The sequence below is a fragment of the Coregonus lavaretus genome (genome assembly GCF_964263955.1).
Source record: "Coregonus lavaretus genome assembly, chromosome: 24".
Classification (NCBI taxonomy): Eukaryota; Metazoa; Chordata; class Actinopteri; order Salmoniformes; family Salmonidae; genus Coregonus; species Coregonus lavaretus.
The window spans coordinates 11,836,411-11,862,084 of NC_140011.1; the positions used below are offsets into that span (position 1 = coordinate 11,836,411).

At 44.4% G+C, this 25,674-nt stretch overlaps 1 protein-coding gene across 1 annotated transcript; it reads left to right on the top strand.

The window, feature by feature from the left end:
* The first annotated feature begins 2,943 nt into the window (after nucleotides 1-2,943).
* Nucleotides 2,944-20,701, top strand: LOC311100293 (inactive carboxypeptidase-like protein X2). The gene is made up of 21 exons (XM_084141155.1): nucleotides 2,944-3,796; nucleotides 7,018-7,326; nucleotides 7,525-7,569; nucleotides 7,792-7,875; nucleotides 8,117-8,161; nucleotides 8,264-8,317; nucleotides 8,408-8,467; nucleotides 9,105-9,182; nucleotides 9,888-9,997; nucleotides 10,570-10,709; nucleotides 11,031-11,115; nucleotides 11,293-11,437; nucleotides 11,653-11,732; nucleotides 11,987-12,110; nucleotides 12,237-12,433; nucleotides 12,651-12,824; nucleotides 13,005-13,136; nucleotides 18,381-18,636; nucleotides 18,846-18,985; nucleotides 19,202-19,301; nucleotides 19,572-20,701. The coding sequence occupies exons 1-21, from the start codon at nucleotides 3,553-3,555 to the stop codon at nucleotides 20,165-20,167; spliced, it is 3,198 nt and encodes a 1,065-aa protein (XP_083997281.1). The 5' UTR covers nucleotides 2,944-3,552; the 3' UTR covers nucleotides 20,168-20,701.
* Nucleotides 20,702-25,674: the final 4,973 nt, after the last annotated feature.

The following is a 25,674-nucleotide window of genomic DNA, read 5'->3' on the forward strand; positions in this document are numbered from 1 at the left end:
ATCCTCTCCACCACTCCACACTTTCCCTATCCCTCACTACCAGCAGAATAATCACTAAGGAGACGCAGCTATGAAATAATCCTTGTTATGCTTCTTAGGTTTTCTTAATGTGGATTGACAGGTTATGGATCCTCAAAGATAAGCAGCGCTAAATGTTCAGGGTATTTTAGGGCAGCCCTAATATGACAATTCAGAACCCTGCAATCTGTAACTTCTAAGTGTCACTCAAAAACCAAAGAGGAACAGTAACAGAATAGATACACCCATTGGTGTAAATCGCTTTTTGTCTTGGTTGTTTCACAGCAATTTCCTTGTACTTTGTCATGTAGCCAAAGGAGACAGACAGTCAGAGGTTACAGAGAGCACTTTAAGTTATAAGAGAACTGAGCCACTGCTCTGTAACCACTGAGATATGAGATCTCTCTAACAGAATAACCATCTCTCTCCATTAACATGGTTATGCTCTTTACATGGAAGATCTTTCCACGTAATAACCTCTGTCCATTAACAGCACTATACATCCATCTGAACTAAAGCAGATTGTTTTGTTATAGAGATCTTACAGAGGAACAGAACTCCTCTTTGGCCACCGGGCACCCCCTCCACCACCACTCTATTACAACCAGATGAATCCACCACAGAAGAATGCACAACATTAGAGAAAATATTATGTTAACGCAAACAGAGAGAAAACGCCAACTTCAATTTCAATTACATTTAAGAAACGTTTTTTAAAAATCTTCCAGAATTAAAGAATAACATCCACGTGGGTTATGATAGGATATTTGAGTATGAAAAATGTATGCACTCACTAACTGTAAGTCGCTCTGGATAAGAGCATCTGCTAAATGACTAAAATGTAAATGTCAATTGATTTCAGTGGGTATATTCTTTATTGGTTATGTTGATATACTGTATGTGGTAGCTGGTACCAGTCTGTTTGTGCTGTCATTCATGTTTCACATGTGGAATGATAGCACAAATAGACTGGTACCCAGGCTAGATATGTGGGTCATTGGATGGTCCTCATTATTGGGTTAAATGTAGCTAGTTCTCCTTACTTTGATAATTGGACACAGCTGTTGGGCAAAGTGTCAACACTGACTCTGTCTTTAACAATGGAGGGTGGGTTCTCTGGTTCTCTCCATGAAATGATCTCAGTCACTGTGAGACTAATATGAGACTTTGTCCAATAGTGCAGACACACACGCACGCACACACACACACACACACACACACACACACACACACACACACACACACACACACACACACACACACACACACACACACACACACACACACACACACACACACACACACACACACACACACACACACACACACACACACACACACACACACACACACACACACACACACACACACACACACACACACACACACAGTAAATAATAGCATGCCACCCTTGGTCTCTGTAGGCCTATCACAGTCACTAACAGCAAGGCCAAATGTGTGTAAGTGAACAGGAGGGAGAGAGAAGAGATCTTATGGAAATAAATCAGCCAATTTTCCATGAGACACACAGATACAGATGATACAGTACAGACATCAGTTTGACTGATTGGGTGACTGGTTACATGCTACAGTAATAATGAAGAATGTATTTTCCATCCTTGAGGCTTCAACATAGACGTACCTTATAAATCATGAACTAGACAGGAATTCACAACCCATTCATTTATAGCTTTTATACATGATCAAATGTACAACATATGATAACCAGGTATGTAGAGCTAAGTACATACACTGCTGCTTTACCTTCCAGAGTTCATAGCATTTGAATTCATGTTCACTGACTTCTGATGATCTGTGAATAGCAGCCTTCTGTCTTCGCTTTGTACATCAGATCAGATGTGTTCTTTGATGCATGGCAATACAAAGGAATGTCCTCCTGCTAACACTCTGCAGTCTGACTCACTGCTCCAGAATAGAAATAGAGATTGTAGATATCCCAGCACATCTGGCCTAGAAATAGAGCACTTAGACATCACAGCACATCTGACTGCCATTACACTCTCATAGGATAAATAACTCTCTGTAACTCAGTGACCCCCAGACTCAGTAGTCCCCAGCATGAGTTTGGGTCATACTAAATGTGTTAACTGTAAGTCACTTTGGGTAAAAGTCTATGATGAATGAATAGTAACAAACATATTTCTATTATAGAGGAGTATATGGACCAACGCAAAGCCGTAGGTCCTTTCTCATTGAATGTTTCTAGCCTGAACCCAGAGAACTCTAAAGGAATTAACTGCAACTCACCACTAGGTCCCGACCCACCTTTGGGAACCAGTGTAACTTCATGTATTATTTTTTGCAAATTCACTTTCAGCTCACACTCTCCTTTCCACACTTAATCTCTCTTTTTTCTCTCTCTCTTTTTCTCCTGTTTTCTGCTTGAAAGCAGAGTAGGAGACAGGGACAGGTCCTGACATCTCCTGTATGACCTGGAGGCATGTGGAGCTGTGCTGGGTTGTTTTGGTCAGTGTGTGTGTGTGTGTGTGCAGTCTTTTACCAGGTCTGCTGAAACACTTATATCCAACCACACGATTTGGGTGCATTCTTAAACATGGCATGAGTTTTCCTCTCCAACAATTCATATCCTGTGTAAATACTGTCGTTTTTTCAGAACACATTGAACATGTTGACCTAGCTGGATAAAATGGATGCACTATTTTGTCTTTCTGTGCAAATGCCTTGTCAATTGTCAACTTTTGTCAACTTTTGAGTCTAAACATTCTCTAAAGGTTTTTTCCCATGACTATTCTTCTCTTCTCTCTCTATCTCTCTTCCCCTGGAATGTGAAGTGTGGAAGGCTCCTCCCCTGTGTTAAGTGAAGAGAGGGAGAGGAGGAGAGAGGGGATAAGAGAAGAATGCCTACAGAGGAGTGAGAGGGAGAGGAACAGACGGGAGCCAGGAAGTGTGCTGTGTAACTGCTGCTGAGACTCCAGACTCCTGCAAGCATCTGCGTTTCCTTTCCTTGGTCTCTGCCAGGAGGCTGCTTCAAAACCCTGAGCCCACAGCTCTATCCTCCTCCTCTCCTCTCTCTGACACACCACCAAACAGGACTAAGTTCGGTACACATCTGCACACCACGTTTTCACCACAGCTTTCTACAAAACAAAACGTTCTACACACCAAAGATTTCAACAAACTTTTCTTCAGACTCCACGGCTACTCGCCCTTAGACTCTTCAAGCTCTTAGAGACTCTTCAAGACAGACTGACTCCAGCTGAGACTTCTTCTACACCTGAGGACTGTTGGTCTATTGTTGTTGCTCGTCTAGCACATGCAGGTCATCTGTTAGCTGATTACTCTGACTGGTCTGTGTGAGAGACTGTGGATGGCCTGAAGATTTTGCGCATCACTGAAACAGTTGGGCTATTTGGTCTGCAACCTTGCCTTTGTTTTGTTGGTGCAACCAGAGTGACTGAAGAATCTTCTCTTGCACGGCAGATAAGGCCTTTTTAGTGCTGGGGTCAGGTTGCACATGCGAGTGCTGGTCCTGGTTCTGAGTGTAGTAAGAAGATGAGGGGGGCAGTGTTGAGTTTGTGGGTGTCTCTGGCCATGTTCTGCTGGGTTCTGGGCTGGGCTGGAGGTGTAGAGGGACAGGACACTGCACGTGTCCAGACACAGGTGAGACAGGCTGGATTTGTGGCGCATGGGAGAGAGGGGGAGGAAGAGAGGGAGGAGGTTATGATGGATGACCCTGGCGTGGAGGTGGAGGAGAGCAAACCAAAGAAGAAGAAATCTACAGAGGAGGTAGAGGCAGGTAAGAGGTGGCTCCTTCAGTTCTTCTTCTTCTTCTTCTTCTTCTTCTTCTTCTTCTTCTTCTTCTTCTTCTTCTTCTTCTTCTTCTTCTTTTGTCTTCTTCTTCTTCTTCTTTTGTCTTCTTTCTCTCCTTGACTGTATCTTCATGGTGGTCCATCAACCAGCAATCCCTGTGTCAACCTCTTGGGAACAAACTTACAAAAGACTTGGCCCAGTTTTCCCCTTTTAACATCTTGTTCACTAACATCTTGTTCACTAACATTCGTGGAGACCTTGACAGAGGCATTGATAGAGACGATCCTGGACCAGTACAACTCACAGCTGAATGCGTCCCACACACTCCTCTTTGAAAGACATGTGCATGGAGCCAATCAACATGGTGTCTCATCCAAACCCAACATGCCTGATGCTATCTGATCTGAGAGGGGAGGGTAACTGAGCAGCAGAACTTTTCTATAATGTTGTTTCTCTATAGTTTAGATATGTAATAATAGTACTGAACAATGTGTGGGAGTCCGAGTAATCATTCCTTAAGCATCGTACTGTCAAATTACTCACAATTTCTCACAGGCAGCGGGAAACATCCCAGGTCAGCAGTGTCTGTGTGTGTGTGTATGTGTGCTTGTATGTGTACGTGTGTGTGTGTGTGTGTGTGTGTGTGTGTGTGTGTGTGTGTGCATGCATGTGTAGATGGCAAACACATCTAGTCTGGCTCATGGCAGAAGCAGGGTGGTAAGCGATGGTTCAGTGGGTTTCCTTTCCATCCTCTCCTCATCCTTCTTTTTACAACCCTTCTCTCTTTACCCTCCTCTTAACGTCCCTCTTCCCCATCCCCCTCTCTCTCCCCATCCCCCTCTCTCTCTCCATCCCCCTCTCTCTCTCCATCCCCCTCTCTCTCTCCATCCCCCTCTCTCTCCCCATCCCCCTCTCGCTCTCCATCCCCCTCTCTCTCTCCATCCCCCTCTCTCTCCCCATCCCCCTCTCTCTCTCCATCCCCTCTCTCTCTCTCCATCCCCCTCTCTCTCTCCATCCCCCTCTCTCTCTCCATCCTCTCTACACTCTCCATCCCCCTCTCTCTCTCCATCCCCCTCTCTCTCTCTCCATCCTCTCTACACTCTCCATTGCATTGGGAAACCACACAGTTATCTGTCAACAATATGTTTTCAGTGAGACTGTCTAGACCCTCTGTGGTGTAGGAGTCTTGATTATCCACCAATTATCTCCGAAGACCAATTTTCTAAGAGGCATGTATACATACACATACAGTTTACATTAAAGGTATGACAAGTTTATGTTGTAGTGGAAAAGTGGGAAGACTACTTACTGTGGATTTAACCAGTGAGTAACCATGTGGTGTTTGGCTGATGCAGAGTTGTGTGCACTCTTAGCGGTGTCGGAAGAAAGCGGATGTTTCCGGTTTTCCAGCATACAGTATTTTCAACCTAACTTCCATTTCCGCTGAGAAACGGATCTGGGGACTCCGCTCAGGTGTCTTTTCACGCTTGCTACATTAGGTTAGGTTGTGAGTAAGTGTGTGGTAGGTGTGTGTTTGTGTGTATGTGTTTGCGTGCATGCTTGCGTGCGTGTGTGTGTGCGTATGTGTGGCTAACACTACAATAATTCAGGGATGAGGGAGAGGGTTACTGTGATATACACTTAGCTGTCTGACAGCGTTTTCTTGGCAGAACCAACACATCTCTGGTTTCATGACCTCGAATCAGTCCACTCTTTATATAATTTATCTGAGAGAAAATATTGCATTATTTGGCTATCTGATTGAATACATTATAACATCTTTCTGCATACCCAGGCCACCAATTTCCAGAAGATTTGTGCAAAATACAGAAACATTTTCACAGTGTGTTTTCCATAAACAAGGAGAGAGAATTTATGACTGGGCCCAGTTGTAACAATGGAAGTGATGTTTCATGTGTACACTATTACATTTTCCACTGCAAAGCCACAACTCTACTAGCTCTTTCCAAAGCCATTCCAGGCTGTTATTATTTTAGGTTACATTAAAAAAGCTGAGTTTGCAGAACCGGGAACCACTGAGAGATCTTTCATTTGGTTGTGCTGCAGGGAGATACAATTATGAATACAAATGGCATGCCTTATGTATTTAACTTGTGATAAAATGGGATGACTCACGGTGCCACAGACGTCCCACAGGGATCCAGGGGTGCTTCCTTGTTTTTACCTTCAGATATCTATGTATCTTTATGGGGAAAAAAACAGCCTTCTTCAGGCTTGAGTTCTCACTTACTCTGTAGTGTAACCTCATTGGTTTTACAGCACTTAAGGAAAATCCTTACCTACAAATAGGATGTTAGTGGAAAAGGCGAGTAGACAGAAAAAGAGAGAGCAGACAGTTTACTGGGCTGTGTGTTTAGCTGGCCTGGCTGCGTGTGTGAGGATGTTGACATTTACATTTTAGACAGCTAGGTAATGCTGTGATGTCATCATGGAACGATTACAGAGCTGCAGGAGCAGGTCTACTGAAGTCTACTGGTAGAAAACAAGCACTTCTCTGTCTGTTACAGTCCTGTGTCTGTCTGCTGGTCTGAGGGCAATTACATAAAGGATGGCAATGGTTGCACTAGTCTCTTTCCACAGCTGCAGTGTCTCTGAGTATGGCAAGTCACTGAACACTTTTGATTACAAACTGCTTTGATTACAAACTGCTTTAAAAAAAACATTGTTAACCATAAGTAAACTGTTTGTAAATCATCATATGAAATAGTGGTAGTCCACAATACTTTCTTGGGTAAGCACTGTAGCGCTACATCTTTAACTCAACTTTTTGCTTGGTGCGGGGACTGAAGTGTAAATTATTATACCATTAATGAAGCATTATCCACAAGCCATAACTAACCAACCAGGAACAGTTGGACAGCTGTCGACACTCGGAGAGTTGAAGGACCGTCAACACAGTGGGTTTGAGTTTGGCCGGCTGGCTGCTTGGCCTGAAACCAAAACAAAGCAGTGACGTGGCTGACCCTGTCTGTCTGTGCCAGGGTTCAGCTTCATTACTGAACCATTGAACACTGTGGGAGAGGAGGAATTTGTTCAGGCCTGTCCTTCAGGAAATAGGAACAATAAGAGAGGGAGAGAGAGAGGGCAAAGGGATACTTGGATACTGGATGAGGCTAGGTGTAGTAATGGTGGTGGTCATTTTTAATTGAAAGCTCTTTCTCACACACTCTCGCTCTCTCTCTTCAGCCAGGGCAAAGAAAGCTGCAGAGAGGGAGGCCAAAGCCAAGAAGCAGAAAGCCCCGAAGGCACCGAAAGCCACCAAGGCACCCAAGAAGCCCAAGGCTACCAAGGCACCGAAAGCCACCAAGGCACCCAAGAAGCCCAAGGCTACCAAGGCACCTAAAGCCACCAAGGCACTCAAGGTCACCAAGCCCAAAGCTACGAAGGCCTCCAAGACAACAGCAGAGAAGGACAAGGGAGTGAAGCCGGTGACCAAAAGACCCACTCTGGAGGAAGAGGAGGAGAAACTGCTGATTGAGCTGGGCTGGGACAGATGTACATATACAGAGGCTTTAATAATAATGTTACAGATGTTTATTTGATTTATATAGTGCTTTTCTAGGACCAAAAGATGCTTTACAATATTACGTTAGTCTTTTAGTACAGCTGGGCTGTAGGTTGAGTAGGCACTATAGTCTTTTAATGCAGTGTGTTGGTTTGTGACTTAATAGAACGGTTGTTCTGTCTCTGCAGTGATTCCACCTGTGACCCCAAAGGAGCCCCGAGAGCCAGGCCAGGGTAAGAGATGGTTTGATATAAGACAATGAGATGACATATGCAAAATCAGCTTATCTCTGTGATATGAGCTGGTTCTTTTCATGTTAGACCTTTGAAAACAAGCAGGTCACGTTAATGTAATGTTTCAGTATAATCTCATTCATTTGCAATGCGAGGCGTTTTAGCCAATATTTCTCTGTTGACTCTGCGTTGGGGTTTGGGTGTGTTGTTTCTGCCCAGTAGACAGGAGACCCTCGGGACCCACACCTCCCTCTACTGGCTCCAAGACCCTGACAGAGCATGACCAAGATTACTGGGACGCCAAGCGTGCGTCTGACATGACTCAACTATCACTTTCAATCCAATCTTCTCTGTTTTGATGCATGAGTTCAGCTTGGCAGAGATTATGATCATCCATAAGAAATGACAACAAAAGCAAAACACTTATATTGTCAAAGCCTAATGTTTGTGAAAGTTGAGAGGAAACACATGTTCATGTAGAGTACAGAAACAGAAAGCTGTGGTATAGTTGTTCAGCCCTATAAGGCATCTAAACGTCTGTTCACAGCTGACAGAGAGCGGACCACCACTGAGGTCATCATGTATGTACCAGGTAACAGCGAATCTCATCACGTAACAAATTACAGTACTAGTTTCAATAGTTTATTTAGCATTTATTTAGCATGCACACAAAATACATGTATTTTTCTTTCAGAGGAAACCACCGTGCCGCCCATGCCCTGGTACGAAGAGTATGATTATGCAGATTGTAGGTACACCACCTGTCTGTCTGTCTGGTTAATTATCATGCTCTGTAAGAGCGCTCCCCTCTGAAACGTCTCTCTCTCTCTCTCCACAGTGGCAGCTAAGAAGCTAGAGGAGGAGGCAGAGAAAGCTCGCAAAGAGAAGGAGGAAAAAGGTCTGAATCACTTTGATCTTTCTGTCAGGGAGAACCCTGTAGCTCTGTCCCTTTAGGACACCCTTATGTGTTCATTCATCACTTAGACGACTGGGTTGTTTATGGAACAAGGTACATTATAGCCTGTAGATTGTGACATTGTCAATGTTGGGGAGTGGAAGGAGAAAATAATTGAGAAGTCAATGGCTGTTGGATTGAGAAGGGGGAGAGGGAGGGAGAGCGATTAGGGAAATAATAGGGTTTATCAAAACAGCTGCTGCCACGTGTTGTGGCCCTGGGCCTCAGTATCAGTGAGACAGACGAGTGGGGAGGGAAGAAGGGAGGGGGATTGGGCTTCCTTTTGACTGTGTGCAGAGCAGGCTGTGTCTGCTTGAGAGCTTTCAAGTGTATATTTGATGATGTAAAGTGGAGTTAAATTCACCACCCGGTGTAGGCCTATCAGTGTAGTTTAATAGAGTAAACTGAGCCATTTGTTTATGAGAATATGCAGACTTATTGGAGGGAAATGGAATGGCAGTAACTGTGCAGTACTGTCCCGGCAGCACATATGAAAGTATTTGATGCTTGCTGAGCTGGAGAGTAATGGCGGTACGTAAACATGCCCAGTCACATCTTGTTTTCCCATCATGCACCACAGTGGAGCGGCTGAGGAAGATGTGGGAAGAGGAAGAGGAGGAGAGGCTGAGGCAGATCCCGTTACACGCCAAGCCCAAGAGTAAGAAAATCACCTCAGCACTGGTTTTCATAATCATGTTCATTAATGATCAGCTTCAACTTTACTCGAGCCCCTTTACTCCCAACCCTTTTCCTTCACATTTCCCAACCCCACCGCCAGTCTTACAGTAACCCCAACAGGACATGACAGTAAACGTGTACGTCACAGTCTTTGATATGTGAGAGTGTCTATCTGTCGCAGTTAGATACTGTTGAAATGTTGGCCTGTTTTCTCCTGTTTCCTGTAATAACCTGGTTTTCTCCCCAATCAGCCATCTGGTCCTGCCAGAAATAGATGTTTACTGTACAGTCAGACTAGGAGACGACTAGCATGTTCTCTCTCTTTCTCACTCTCTCTTTCTCTTCCTTTTACAAGTACCAGATCTGAGACTCGTTTTATGGCCTTCGAGATAACATAAAAAGGAAAAAGAATGCTGTGACCATTTTTTTGGCCGCACTTGAAAACAACCATTCTCTTTTCGCCCCTTTCAGAATTCACAAAAGCATTGTGTGTGTTTGTGGGTGAGTGTGCGTGCGTGCTGGGTGCATGTGTGTGTGTGAGTGTGTTTGTTTGTGGTCAGTATGGAGTGTTTTTAGCCTGTTGCTCTTGATGACTACAGACCAAAACATTTAGCATGGCTGACTGAACTGTTTTGTTTTGGAGTGTGTCCCATTAGTTATTACTTGTTTTGTTTTGTTTTCCCAGAATGCCCTCCTCTAGGCCTGGAGTCCCATCGTGTTGATGATGACCAGCTGCTGGCCTCGTCTCAGTCTCACCACGGCTTCTCAGCTCAGAGAGGCAGGCTCAACATGCAGGTACAAAGAGTACACTATAAAACACTACACTGTAGTATATAGATACACAGTACTACACCAGAGTACTGCTTCGTCTCAGTCTCACCACGGTTTCTCTTCTGAGAGGGGCAGTCTCCACATGCAGGTACACACTGTATTGTATAATATATACTACATAACATACACACCATAGTACTGCAGATATACTGAGTATACTACATACTGTACACCATAGTACTGCAGATATACTGAGTATACTACATACTGTACACCATAGTACTGCAGATATACTGAGTATACTACATACTGTACACCATAGTACTGCAGATATACTGAGTATACTACATACTGTACACCATAGTACTGCAGATATACTGAATATACTACATACTGTACACCATAGTACTGCAGATATACTGAGTATACTACATACTGTACACCATAGTACTGGAAAATGGGCTCCCTCTCTAGAGACTGGTTCCTCTCAAGGTTAATTCCTACCTAGGGAGCTTTTCCTTCCAACTATCTCCTCAGTTAGATCTTTAGGCGATGCTGCATGATTGACCAGTGAGGGGACTATTTTGTCTCCCCAGAGCTCCGGTGATGACGAGGGTGTGTACGGGGGTGCGTGGTGCGCAGAGCCAGAGGAGAATAACCACTGGTTTGAGCTGGACGCTCGCAGAGAGGTGGAGTTCACTGGAGTCATCGTACAGGGCAGGAACTCAGACACAGCGTAAGTCCTGCTGTCCGAGGTCACTGCACTGGTGTCACTGCACCGTTCACACAGCCGGGGCCAGGTGGAATCCCCATTAGCCTGCACAATTGATTTGAAATGAATCCAAACCAAACACCATATACATCCATAGTTTGAGTTTTATCCATTAGATAAGCAGAATGCTGCAAAAGAGATTATAGGGAAAAAGTCATAGGAAATTGAATCTTTCCTGTGGAATCAACTGGCACTTTGAATGTTAGAGATTACAAGATGTTGGATATTCGTATGACTTGTAAAGTGCAAGTCTCTCTCTCTTCTCTCTCTCTCTCTGTATTTCAGGGAAGATTTTGTGTCCACGTTCTACGTGTCCTTCAGTAACGACAGTCGTGATTGGACGGTGCTCCACGATGGCTATGCTGAGTGGGTGAGTAACCGCTTAAGATTGGTCAGTGTAGCTGCCAATTTATTATCCCATTTCATTCCTCGTCTCTAATCTTTCCCCTTCTTCTCCTCTCCATACCCTCTCCTCCTCCCCCTCTTCTTCCTCCCCTCTCTGTCCCTGCATCCCTCCTCCCTCCCTCTCCCATCTCCATCCCTCCAGTTGTTCTATGGCAACGTGGATAGGGACACTCCAGTGATGGTGGAGTTTGATTGGCCAATCCTGGCACGTTACATCCGTATCCTTCCACAGAGCTGGAACGGTAGCCTGTGTCTCAGAGCTGAGGTCATGGCCTGCCAACTGCCCAGTGAGTCCAACACAATGCAAAACCCCATCACATCAGTGACACATCCCCTCCATACACTCCAGAACCTCATCACAGCCCTAACTCCATCACCTCCATGACCTCTAAAATGATCATAATCACCCCCACAACATCCCCGTTACTCTCCCGTGAATGACCTCTCCCATATGAATCCCACCACATGCTTCCAATGTTTTTTCTCCCTTCCCTCCCCGCAGGCAGCTTCCGTAGTGAGAATGAGGTCAACCCCACAGACGACCTGGACTTCAGACACCACAACTATAAGGAGATGAGACAGGTGAGTCTGAAATGAGAGTGTGACACAGGTGGGTGTGACAGGTGAGATAGCCACTGTCTCTTTCATCTCTCCCTCATCCCTCTCCTCTCTCTCTCCTCCTCTCCCTCTCTCTCCTCCTGCTCCCCCTCCATCACGCCCACCTAACACATCACTCTCCTCTCTCCCTCCATCTTTCCATCTCTCCCTCCATCACTCCCATCTCCCTCCCTCCATCACTCCCACATCTCTCTCCTCCCTCCCTCTCTCCATCCCAGATGATGAAGGTGATAAATGAGGAGTGTCCTAACATCACAAGGATCTATAACATTGGGAAGAGCTCTGCTGGCCTGAAGATGTACGCCATGGAGATCTCTGACAACCCCGGGGAACACCAGACAGGTGTGTGTGTGTAAGTGTGTGTGTGTGTGTGTGTGAGTGATAGGTGAGCCATACAGCAATGGAACTCACACACATACTAAGTGATCACAAAACACTGTTACATAAAGACATCATCTTCCTCAACAGGTGAGCCGGAGTTCCGCTACACGGCAGGTCTCCATGGTAATGAGGCGCTGGGGCGGGAGCTGCTCCTCCTGCTGATGCAGTTCATGTGTAAGGAGTACAATGACGACAACCCCCGAGTGCGCCGCCTGGTGGAGGGTGTGAGAATACACCTGGTTCCCTCACTCAACCCAGACGCCTACGAACTGGCTTACGAAATGGTGAGGGACCTCATTCCAGAAAGATGCTCCAACAAGGGATATATATGTTTTAATTGATGAAACTGGAACCAATGTAACATTACATAATGTCCTTTCCATATCCTATTTCTCTCAACCCTAGTCCCAAACTGCCTGCTCTTAGAAGGGTATTTGCAATAATCTCTCCAATAGAGATCGTTTCTTTATTATTTTCTCACCTGTCCTCTCTCGTCTCCAGGGCTCTGAGATGGGGAACTGGGGTCTGGGCCACTGGACGGAGGAGGGATACGATATCTTCCAGAACTTCCCGGACCTCAACAGTGTTCTGTGGGGGGCAGAGGACAGGGGCTGGGTCCCACGCATTGTACCCAATCACCACATCCCTCTCCCAGAGAACTTCCTCAATGGCTCAGTGGGTGTTTGGGCTCGAGACGTTGTTGTTTCTGTTACTGATTTTGTACTGTTCAATTTCCAATTACACCACAGTCTCTCTCTCTCTCTCTCTCTCTCTCTCTCTCTCTCTCTCTCTCTCTCTCTCTCTCTCTCTCTCTCTCTCTCTCTCTCTCTCTCTCTCTCTCTCTCTCTTTTGTAGGTTGCCCTGGAGACCAAAGCTATCATTAACTGGATGGAGCGGACCCCATTTGTGTTGGGAGCCAATTTGCAGGGGGGAGAAAAAGTGGTGGCGTACCCGTTTGACATGCAGCGGCCTCCAAAGGCTGCAGGGGTGGGTTCTGTTGTGGCTGGAATAAGATAAAGCAGGAAAAGTAGTCCACTATATAGGGAATCTTTATCTAGGGAATTTCAGACATACCCATAGAATTATACAGTGAGGAAAAAAAGTATTTAGTCAGCCACCAATTGTGCAAGTTCTCCCACTTAAAAAGATGAGAGAGGCCTGAAAAAAAAATCCAGAAAATCACATTGTAGGATTTTTAATGAATTTATTTGCAAATTATGGTGGAAAATAAGTACTTGGTCACCTACAAACAAGCAAGATTTCTGGCTCTCACAGACCTGTAACTTCTTCTTTAAGAGGCTCCTCTGTCCTCCACCCGTTACCTGTATTAAAGGCACCTGTTTGAACTTGTTATCAGTATAAAAGACACCTGTCTACAACCTCAAACAGTCACACTCCAAACTCCACTATGGCCAAGACCAAAGAGCTGTCAAAGGACACCAGAAACAAAATTGTAGACCTGCACCAGGCTGGGAAGACTGAATCTGCAATAGGTAAGCAGCTTGGTTTGAAGAAATCAACCGTGGGAGCAATTATTAGGAAATGGAAGACATACAAGACCACTGATAATCTCTCTCGATCTGGGGCTCCACGCAAGATCTCACCCCGTGGGGTCAAAATGATCACAAGAACGGTGAGCAAAAATCCCAGAACCACACGGGGGGACCTAGTGAATGACCTGCAGAGAGCTGGGACAAAAGTAACAAAGCCTACCATCAGTAACACACTACGCCGCCAGGGACTCAAATCCTGCAGTGCCAGACGTGTCCCCCTGCTTAAGCCAGTACATGTCCAGGCCCATCTTAAGTTTGCTAGAGTGCATTTGGATGATCCAGAAGAGGATTGGGAGAATGTCATATGGTCAGATGAAACCAAAATAGAACTTTTTGGTAAAAACTCAACTCGTCGTGTTTGGAGGACAAAGAATGCTGAGTTGCATCCAAAGAACACCATACCTACTGTGAAGCATGGGGGTGGAAACATCATGCTTTGGGGCTGTTTTTCTGCAAAGAGACCAGGATGACTGATCCGTGTAAAGGAAAGAATGAATGGGGCCATGTATCGTGAGATTTTGAGTGAAAACCTCCTTCCATCAGCAAGGGCATTGAAGATGAAACGTGGCTGGGTCTTTCAGCATGACAATGATCCCAAACACACCGCCCGGGCAACGAAGGAGTGGCTTCGTAAGAAGCATTTCAAGGTCCTGGAGTGGCCTAGCCAGTCTCCAGATCTCAACCCCATAGAAAATCTTTGGAGGGAGTTGAAAGTCTGTGTTGCCCAGCGACAGCCCCAAAACATCACTGCTCTAGAGGAGATCTGCATGGAGGAATGGGCCAAAATACCAGCAACAGTGTGTGAAAACCTTGTGAAGACTTACAGAAAACGTTTGACCTGTGTCATTGCCAACAAAGGGTATATAACAAAGTATTGAGAAACTCTTGTTATTGACCAAATACTTATTTTCCACCATAATTTGCAAATAAATTCATTAAAAATCCTACAATGTGATTTTCTGGAAAAAAAAATCTAATTTTGTCTGTCATAGTTGACGTGTACCTATGATGAAAATTACAGGCCTCTCTCATCTTTTTAGGTGGGAGAACTTGCACAATTGGTGGCTGACTAAATACTTTTTTCCCCCACTGTATCTGCACAGGGAGCCAAGAGAATAGGATCCTATTTCCATCCTATTCTAACCACCTCTCGCCGGCTTTGTATTCATGTTACCTGATGAAATTTCTGTACAATATGATCTTGTTGCCATCTGATGCACATTCAAATGTCATAAAAAAATCAACACTGCAGAGCTCTCCCTGTCCTCGGCCGTGCCCTGATTGTATTACTGCTGATGATATCTGGAAATGTGCATGTACAACCTGGCCCATCTACTGTTGCTAGCCCCAATTCTGACTTGTGCTCTGATATCTGCTTCACTGATTTCTGCTCTCGTAAAAGCCTGGGCTTTCTGCACGTTAACATAAGAAGCTTATTACCTAAAATGGATTAATTGAAAGTGTGGGTTCACAGCTCCAATTCAGATGTGTTGGTCATTACTGAGACGTGGTTAAGAAAGAGTGTTTTGAACACTGATGTTAACCTTTCTGTTTATAACCTTTTCCGGCAAGACAGATCTTCCAAAGGTGGTGGAGTAGCAATCTTTACCAAGGAACACCTTCAGTGCTTGGTTGTCTCCACCAAGTCTGTCCCCAAACAATTTGATTTGCTGGTTTTAAGCACTAAACTTTCAAATAGCTCTTTGTTGACTGTTGCTGGGTGTTATCGTTCACCATCAGCACCGGCCTGTACCCTACCTGCCCTAAGCTCTCTCCTGGCCCCTTACACTAGGTGACCTAAACTGGGATATGCTTAAACCACCTGACCAAGTCCTAAAGCAATGGGACTCCCTAAATCTTTCTCCGATTATTACCAATCCCACAAGGTATATGACTCCCAACCCCCAGAAAAGGCTACTCTCCTTGATGTTATCCTAACAAATGATCCTGATAGTTATCAGTCTGGTGTTTTCTGTAATGACCTTAGTGATCACTGTTTTACAGCCTGTGTTCGTAATGGCTACTCAGTGAAACAACCTGTCCTGATTTGTCATAGACGCTTGCTAAAAAACTTGAATGTGCAAGCCTTCCTTCATGACCTGGCCTCTGTAAATTGGGATAGAATCAGCTTGATCCTCTCTGTCGAAGACGCTTGGACCTTATTTTTTTATATTTTCAGTGGTATTGTTAACAAACACACCCCCATACAGAAAATGAGAATTAAAAACAGGTTAAGCCCCTGGTTCGACCGTGATCTGGCAGAGTTACTCCACCTCAAGAATTCCATATGGCGAAAGGCTTACTCAGGTTGACTGGCTCTCGTTCAGGCAAATGAGAAATAAATGCACTCTGGCTATCCGGAAGGCTAAAGTTAGTTACTTTAAGGAGCAGTTCTCTCTCTGTGGGTCTAACCCCAAGAAGTTCTGGAAAACAGTTAAAGACCTGGAGAATAAACCCTCCTCCTCACAGCTGCCCATGTCCCTTAATGTTGATGATGTGGCTGTTACTGACAAAGAGCACATGGCTGAGCTCTTTAATCACCACTTCATTAAGTCAGGATTCCTATTTGACTCAACCATGCCTCCTTGCTTGTCCAACAGTTCCTCATCTCCCACACCTTCTAATGCGACTAGCCCCGATGCTCCTCACTCTTTTTCCCCTGCCCCGCTACACAGTTTCTCCCTGCAGGCGGTCACTGAGTCCGAGGTGCTAAAGGAGCTCCTTAAACTTGACACCAAAAAAACATCTGGGTCAGATGGTTTAGACCCTTTCTTCTTTAAGGTTGCTGCCCCAATCATCGCCAAGCCTATCTTTGACATTTTTAACCTGTCTCTCCTCTCTGGGGAGGTCCCCATTGCTTGGAAGGCAGCCACGGTGCGTCCTTTATTTAAAGGGGAGATCAAGCTGATCCTAACTGTTATAGGCCAATTTCCATATTGCCATGTTTATCAAAAGTTTTGGAAAAACTTGTCAATATTCAGCTGACTGGCTTTCTTGATGTCTATAGTATTCCCTCTGGTATGCAATCTGGTTTCCGCTCATGTTATGGATGTGTCACTGCAACCTTAAAGGTCCTAAATGATGTCACCATTGCCCTTGATTCTAAGCAATGTTGTGCTGCTATTGTTATTGACTTGGCCAAAGCTTTTGATATGGTAGACCATTCCATCCTTGTCGGCCCGGCTAAGGAGTATTGGTGTCTCTGAGGGGTCTTTGGCCTGGTTTGCTAACTACCTCTCTCAAAGAGTGCAGTGTATAAAGTCAGAACATTTGCTATCTCAGCCACTGCCTGTCACCAAGGGAGTACCCCAAGGCTCGATCCTAGGCCCCACGCTCTTCTCAATTTACATCAACAATATAGCTCAGGCAGTAGGAAGCTCTCTCATCCATTTATATGCAGATGATACAGTCTTATACTCAGCTGGCCCCTCCCCGGATTTTGTGTTAAACGCTCTACAACAAAGCTTTCTTAGTGTCCAACAAGCTTTCTCTGCCCTTAACGTTGTCTGAACACCTCCAAAACAAAGGTCATGTGGTTTGGTAAGAAGAATGCCGCTCTCCCCCTCCCCCACCGGCGTGATCACTACCTCTGAGGGTTTAGAGCTTGAGGTAGTCATCTCATACAAGTACTTGGGAGGAAGGCTAGACAGTACACTGTCCTTCTCTCAGCACATATCAAAGCTGCAGGTTAAGGTTAAATCTAGACTTGGTTTCCTCTATCGTAATCGCTCCTCTTTCCCCCCAGCTGCCAAACTAACCCTGATTCAGATGACCATCCAACCCATGCTAGATTACGGAGACATAATTTATAGATTGGCAGGTAAGGGTGTTCTCAAGTGGCTATATGTTCTTTACCATTCGACCATCAGATTTGCCCCCAATGCTCCTTATAGGACACATCACTGCACTCTATACTCCTCTGTAAACTGGTCATCTCTGTATACCCGTCGCAAGACCAACTGGTTGATGCTTATTTACAAAACCCTCTTAGGCCTCGCTCCCCCCTATCTGAGATACCTACTGCAGCCCTCATCCTCCACATATAACACCCGTTCTGCCAGTCACATTCTGTTAAAGGTCCCCAAAGCACACACATCCCCGGGTCGCTCCTCTTTCTAGTTCGCTGCAGCTAGCGACTGGAACGAGCTGCAAGAAACACTCAAACTGGACAGTTTTATCTCCATCTCTTCATTCAAAGACTCAAATCATGGACACTCTTACTGACAGTTGTGGCTGCTTCCTGTGATGTATTGTTGTCTCTACCTTGCCCTTTGTGCTGTTGTCTGTGCCCAATAATGTCTGTACCATGTCTTGTGCTGCTACCATGTTGTGCTGCTGCCATGTTGTGTTGCTACCATGTTGTTGTCATGTTGGGTTGCTACCTTGCTGTGTTGTCGTGTGTTGCTGTCATGCTATGTTGTTGTCTTAGGTCTCTCTTTATGTAGTGTTGTGGTGTCTCTCTTGTTGTGATGTGTGTTTGGTCCTATATTTATATATATATATATAAAAAAAAAAATTATCCCAGCCCCCGTCACCACAGGAGGCCTTTTGCCTTTTGATAGGCTGTCATTGTAAATAAGAATTTGTTCTTAACTGACTTGCCTAGTTAAATAAAGGTTAAAGAAAAAAATTACATTCTATCACATTAACATAATTTGATTCCTGTGTCTTCCAACAGACGTTGGGGTCTCGGCGTGGGTCTCGACCCGGTATGGACCATGAGATGAACGAGGAGACTTGGGCCCGTTTGCAGCGTCAGAACGGGGACGCGCTACGGGAGACGGCAGATGACACCATGTTCCGCTGGCTGGCCATGTCGTACGCCCACAGCCACTTGACCATGACGGAGACCCAGCGGGGCTCCTGCCACACCGACGACATCTCTGGGGGACAGGGCATCATCAACAGGGCCAGCTGGAAACCTGTGGTGGGGAGTGAGTGTCAATGGGGACGGGTAAAGACGTGAAGAGTGGAGGAGGGGCGAGAGACGAGAGATGGGGGGGAAAGGAGAGAGAATGAGAGAGGAAGAGAGAAATATGAAGAATCAGGTTAAAGTAGAGAGAAGCAGACAGCGTTAAGAGACTCCTAATTAACACTATCTCATGTTTTATCCTTCCCTCCCCACCATGATGTAAACCCCCAGGTATGAATGACTTCAGCTACCTGCATACTAACTGCTTTGAGCTGTCCATCTTCCTGGGCTGTGACAAGTTTCCTCACGAGAGTGAGCTGCATCTGGAGTGGGAGAACAACCGAGAGGCACTACTGTCCTTCATAGAACAGGTCAGAATACACACTACACAGACAACATAAATTAATGTTTAATATTATCTTGTTTTTAATATATTTTACTGTGCCTTTTGTTACTTTATGTTATTTTATTAACGTTATTGGTTTATATGCCACTGAGTAAATACTGTACTTGATTGTTTTGCGCCCAGTGATGTCATCTGAGCGTTGAGCCCTGATAGAGGTACTGTTTTCTGTTTCCTGTGCCAGGTGCATCGTGGGATAAAGGGTATAGTGAGGGACATGGAGGGCAAACCCCTGGCCAATGCCACCATCTCTGTGGACGGTATCAAGCACGACATCAAGACTGGTAAACCTGCATTTACACACACACAACTACACACACACACACAGCACATCGCAGAGGAAGACCAGAGACCAAAGAGAACTTCTTACCAGAAGGTCTTCCTTAGAATGTACATGGTAGTTCCTTATTTCTGATCCTCTCTCCCCCCTCTCTCTCTCTCTCTCTCTCTCTCTCTCTCTCTCTCTCTCTCTCTCTCTCTCTCTCTCTCTCTCTCTCTCTGCTCCCTCCCTTTCTCACACCCTCTTACTCCCTCTCTGCCCCTCCCCCCCGTAGCTGCAGCCGGAGACTACTGGCGGTTGTTGAATCCCGGGGAGTACCGTGTGACGGCCCGTGCCGACGGCCACACTCCCCAGACCCGGCTTTGCATGGTGGGCTATGACTCCGGGGCCACACCCTGCAGCTTCACCCTGGCCAAGTCCAACTGGGATCGCATCAAGCAGATCATGGCCCTCCACGGCAAGAGGCCAATACGGCTTGTCACCAAGGCACCGCCCCAGGCAGGAAGTGACATCAGTGGTGGGGCCGTTGGCAGTATGAACACCACAAAGACGGACACCGGTGGTGGGACGGGCGACTCCCAGAATGGTAATAATCTCCGCCGGTTACGGCTGATGCGCCTGCGCAAGCTGCGCCAGCAGAGACTCAGGGCCAACCTCTCCACCACCACGACCGTTGCCACCACGACCACCACGCCGGCCCCCACGACGACGGCGGAGCTGGTGACCGAGAGCACTACTTCCTGGTATGACTCGTGGTTCCCTGTGGAGAGTTTGTACACAGAGCCCACGCAGGCCGAGATCCTCACAGAAATCCAGGAGTCAGAGCCCACGGGGGACTACACCTTTGATTACAAGTTTGATGATTACTGAATTTAATTTAATTACTAAAGTAACAAATTACAGTTTGTAAATACACAATCATAGCTAAAATGCATTATTCAAATTGTGGGAAATAAAAAACTAATTTCATTCTGTGCAGAGCTGAAAGACAATATTGTAATTGCATTTTTGTAGCACTTTTTATATTAAAAGAATAATACTTTCTCTGTGCTCTTCTATTAATGTCTCATGATGGTTTTACATTTATTCTGATATATTTTTGTGATGCACACACATTGATCAGAGAATAGGTCACATTCTCTCTCTACAGATCAGGGAGTCAAAGGCATGTTATTGATATTATTTACTCAAGCAAGCCTACTCTGAGATATCTAGGAGAATAGCATTTAGATAATAATAGGTTGCTTCAAATGTTTCACAATGAAAGAGTGAGTAAAAAAAGGTTATTGGAAACACACTCAATTCATGCCTTGCCTCAAAAAGTGTTTCTTATGTTTGGTTAAATAGGATTGCTAACTACAGTATGTGTGTGTTTTCATGTAATGTCACATTAAAGGAATTTTCTAAAAATATGTTTCATGATATAATATCTTTGTGGTTTATACTGATGTAGGCAGGCCTTAGCCTAGAGAAATAGCACCACAACTTGATTATATAATACATATTTATTTTGATAACATATTGTCCTAAATATTGGGGTACAAATTGTGTTGTTAATAAAGTAAATAATAACAGCACATTTCATGAACAGTATTTGAGTGACGCTGAAGGAAGGGGTAGGTACCTTTCTCCCACTGAAGTTTTGGAATTCTTGATGCATTCAAGACAACTTGTGCCACGTTCACGTGCTAGTCAGAACTAGGAAACTCAGAAATGTCCGACTTGCTAACTGGTTGAAGTTATACACATGCCGCTTTCAACCAGTTAGCAAGACGGACATTTCCAAGTTTCCTAGTTCCGACTGGCACGTGAACGCGGCATGGGAACTCAGAAAAAAAAGAGGTGAAATCACATCAGTGATCTTCAGGTCGGAAAGTCGGAGCTCTACAAGGATGCCTGAGTTTCTGACTTGGAATTCCGAGTTGAAAGCTCGTTTTTTTCAGAGTTCCCAATTATCTTGAACGCACTGAAGTCGGATGTCAGAGATTTCCGAGTTCCCAGTTGTTTTGAACGCGGCATTGTAAACATGGAGATTTCCGAGGATAAACGTATTTCCGCTAATGACGTGGGTTTAGTCAACATCCTCTTTGGACAAAGATTATCGCCTCTTCTTCTCTGTTTTGGTGCAGTTTGGAAGATAATCCCACCTTGGTTACTCCCTCAGTCAGTGATAGGTCAAGGGTTGCTTGAGAGGGTAAGAGATGTTGAGGAAGGAGTAGATTCAGTTGTAAGTGAACGTTTAAGAACACAATACTATGCTTTCTTGAATATATTGACAGATGGATCTAAGGGACCCTAAAACAGGGAGGACAGGAGCAGCTTTTAGTGTTCCTGAGTTTAAGGTGGCAGTGATGAAAGAGCAACGGATAATCTATCTGTTTAAACAATGGAGTTGTTGGCCATACTATTGGCTGCAGAGTGGGTGGAGGAGGTGAGGCCAGACAGGGAAGTCATCTGCTCTGACTCCTGTGCAGCACTGATGAGCTTAAATTCATGTGTGTCTCAGAGCAGACATGATGTATTGTATGAGGTTTTGCAGTGCTTGTATAGGGTGAGACAGATGGGGGTATTTGTTATGTTCCTCTGGGTACCAGCTCATGTGGGAGTATAGGGGAATGAGGAGGTGGATGTTATCGCCAAGCAGGCTCTTAAACATCCTAATGTTGAGATGGAATTGTCAAATCAGTAAAGCAGAAGCCAGGGGGTTAATAAGAACAGTGGTTAAAAATAAGTGGCAAGAGTTGTGGAACAGGGAGAGAAAGGGAAGACCCCTGTATACGATCAAGGAAAAGGTGGAGGCAGGGAGGTCCTCGGGCCGAGAGAGGAGGGAGGAAAGTGTAGTCACAAGGCTGAGATTGGGACATACAAGGCTCAATAGTACATTGAAATTGATGGGGAAACATCTGACTGGGAGGTGTGATCATTGTCAGGAGGAGATGGAGACAGTGGAACATGTTCTATTTCAGTGCCAGAAATATTGGAGGGAAAGGGAGCGATTGTTATTAGATTTGAAGAGTAATGGGGTTGAAGAGCCAGGATTAAGTGAACTGCTGGGGAAATCTTCAGGGGATGTAGTATTTAATTATGTATTTTGTTTCCTTAGGGAGACGAGAATATTGGGTAGGATTTAGACCTTCACTGTCTCTGGTCCACACTACAGTCCAGTTGGTGGTGGTAATGCACCTTAAAGTTGCTTGCCAACCGCCATATAAAATCCACAGAAGAAGAAGAAGAAGAAGAAGAAGAAGAAGAAGAAGAAGAAGAAGAAGAAGAAGAAGAAGAAGAAGAAGAAGAAGAAGAAGAAGAAGAACTGAAGGGGCCACCTCTTACATGCCTCCATCTCTGTAGATTTCTTCTTTAGTTTGCTCTCCTCCACCTCCACGCCAGGGTCATCCATCATAACCTCCTCCCTCTCTTCCTCCAATGCTCCACAGGTCCAGCCTGTCTCACCTGTGTCTGGACACGTGCCCTCTGGTTCTCCTGCCACTGTCCAGTACACTGACCTGGCACCAGGTAACACACACTCCCTCTTACGGTTTAATCAGGACAAAATGTTATATATTTTTATTTTGCGTTAAAATTCATTTTTATCTTGAACATGTTTGATCTGATCAGGAAGTGAGTTCTCCTAATAACAGAAAAGGGCAATTCCATGCCAGTGTAGGCCGAAAATATTTTGTGTATCTCAGATTGTTCTGACTATTTTCACATATAAACTTAATTGGGAGGAAGGATGTTTGACATGCTTTTCACATTTGTATCATAAACAATTTTTGAGAAAATCATGATGAAAGTGGCCTTTTTAGACCTATACATGCCTCCTGTAAGACCCTATGATCCGTGAACTGTACATGATACAGACAACATCTTGGTGTCATTATACTCCTTATAATGTGCTCTCAAATATGGAGTATGTCTTGATTCTGAAATAAAATCTAATCACATAAACTGATTCAACATTAAAAATATTCATATTAATATCTCAAAACTACCAATTTAGATTTTGTTCATTTTAAGTTTTGCAATGTGTGGTATTCTAACAGTTTGTTTTTGCATTAACTTAACCCTGTTTGTTTGTCTGTAGAATCCTCGGGAGGCAGACACAATGAGTAAAGTGCAAGCTGAGCTGATGAAACCAAAATCATTCTGGTGAGTTCAGTTCACACATGGTGTGTGTGGTATATTTAAGCAATGATGCCAGAGGGGGTGTGATATATGGCCAATATACCATGGCTAAGGGCTGTTCTTATGCACGACGCAATGTGGAGTGCCTGGATACAGCCCTTAGCCGTGGTATATTGGCCATATACCATAAACCCCTGAGGTGCCTTATTGCTATTATAAACTGGTTACCAACATAAATATAACCGTAAACAAGTAGTTTTGCATCATACCCGTGGTGTATATAGTCTGATATACACACAGTTGGAATGCTGTTTCAGCCAATCAGCATCCAGGATCCAAACTACCTGGTTTAGTAGTTTGGGTCGAGGCCTAATTAATATTGCTGGAAATCTTCGACTATGGTTTTAATAAAAGTGATTTTTGAAAGGCCTTCAAAATTAAAAATAATTGTTTTCATTGTTGAGGCAACAAAATAATAATAACAACAAAATGCAACATACATTTTCTTTGATTTAATTCAAGTGTAAGAACATTTGAAGTTTTCTGGAATAAGGAGCCATTCTATAGACAGAACAGCTTTGATGACAGACAGTTGAGCGACTGAAATGTCCTTTGTGTATTGATTCTGCAATAAATGTCCTTTGACATATGCTCGCATATCTACATCCAAAAGCGGTCTCCAAAGAAATATCAAAAAGTAGTTTGATGTAAGAAATTTTTTAACAAATGCATTAATTAATTAATTAGATCTTATTTAAACAAGATCAATGACGTTAGGGTTAGTGATGAACACACTAACTGTAAGTCGCTCTGGATAAGAGCGTCTGACAGATGACTAAAATGTAAATGTGCACATTATGGAACGTCCCGATAGAAATGTATTGAATAGGACAGACATGCTTACCTGTTATGTAGAGTAAGTCATTCTGTCAGCACTATGAAGTTTCTGTGTGTATCGTTCAGAATGTTGCACCCTTCTAAATGTAACTCAGATGTAATTTGGAATCTACAAGTTGGAATGAGTTGGAATGGGCCTTTCCATCTTCTGACTGACAGGTTTTACTCCAACTGTCTTGAGTTCTTCTCACGCTTATGAATGGTCCATATGTGTCTTTTAAGTGATCTAACCATACTAAAGTATCTGCTGCAGTTGTTGCCCCTATACGGTTTCTCTGCTGGTGCTGTTTTAAGTTGGCTGCGGTGCAACTTCATTTCCCAGATATTTCTCCCCTGTGTGAGTCAACCTGTGCCTCAACAGGGTTGTCTTCTTGGTGAAGCATTTCCCACATTGTTATCACCGATATGATTTCTCCCCTGTGCGAATCCTCATATGCTCAGTAAGGGTGAATTCTCCCTTGTGTGAATCATCACATGCCTGGTCAGATCTGACTTCTGTTTGAAGCATTTCCCACATTCTTGAAACCTATATGATTTCTCCCCTGTGTGAATCATAATTTGTCTAGTTAGATGTGCATTGGAGATGAAAAGCTTGACACTTTCTTCACATTTTTTTGTTTTTTCTCCAATGTGAATCATCATATGTTCGGTCAGGTGTTGCTTACAGTAAAAGCATTTGACACATTCTTTATAATGAAATAATTTATCCCATGTGATTCCTTATATGCCTGTCAGATCAGTCCTCTGCTTGAAGCATTTGCCACATTATTTACGATTATATGATTTCTCCCCTGTGTGACTCCTAATATACTTGGTTAGATTTGATTTCCTGTTTAAGTTTTTGCCACAAACATGACAAACTGTCTGTGGACTCAAAGTTTTTCCCACACACACCACAGAGATGTTCTTTATCCTTTTTGCACTTGAAGTTAAATGATGCCTTGAAGTAAGTATTTTTACACACCTTGTAACAATGAAGAGAAGCATGGCTTTGACGGAGTGATTTCAAACAGGACAACTTTTTGTCCATCCTGTTTCCTGCACTGGTATGGGAGCTTGGTCCTTTCTTTGCCCGTGTTCTCTTTGATTGGAGTGGCTTCGACCCTGACAGTAGTTCTCCACTCTCCACCCCATTGACACTTTCAATGGTTTCACTCTGAGCTGCAGAACAGTCTGGATTTACTGCAGAGAGGGGCTGAGAGTCACTGGTTGGTTCTGATGCAGAGAGAATGGCGTGGGGATGTATAGCGTCCGTTTTACGGGCTCCTGACCAATTATGCTATTTTCTGGGGGTTTTGAGCTGATCGTAACTGTTTTTGTACATAATGTTTCCGCCATCGTTTCCTATTTTTGGT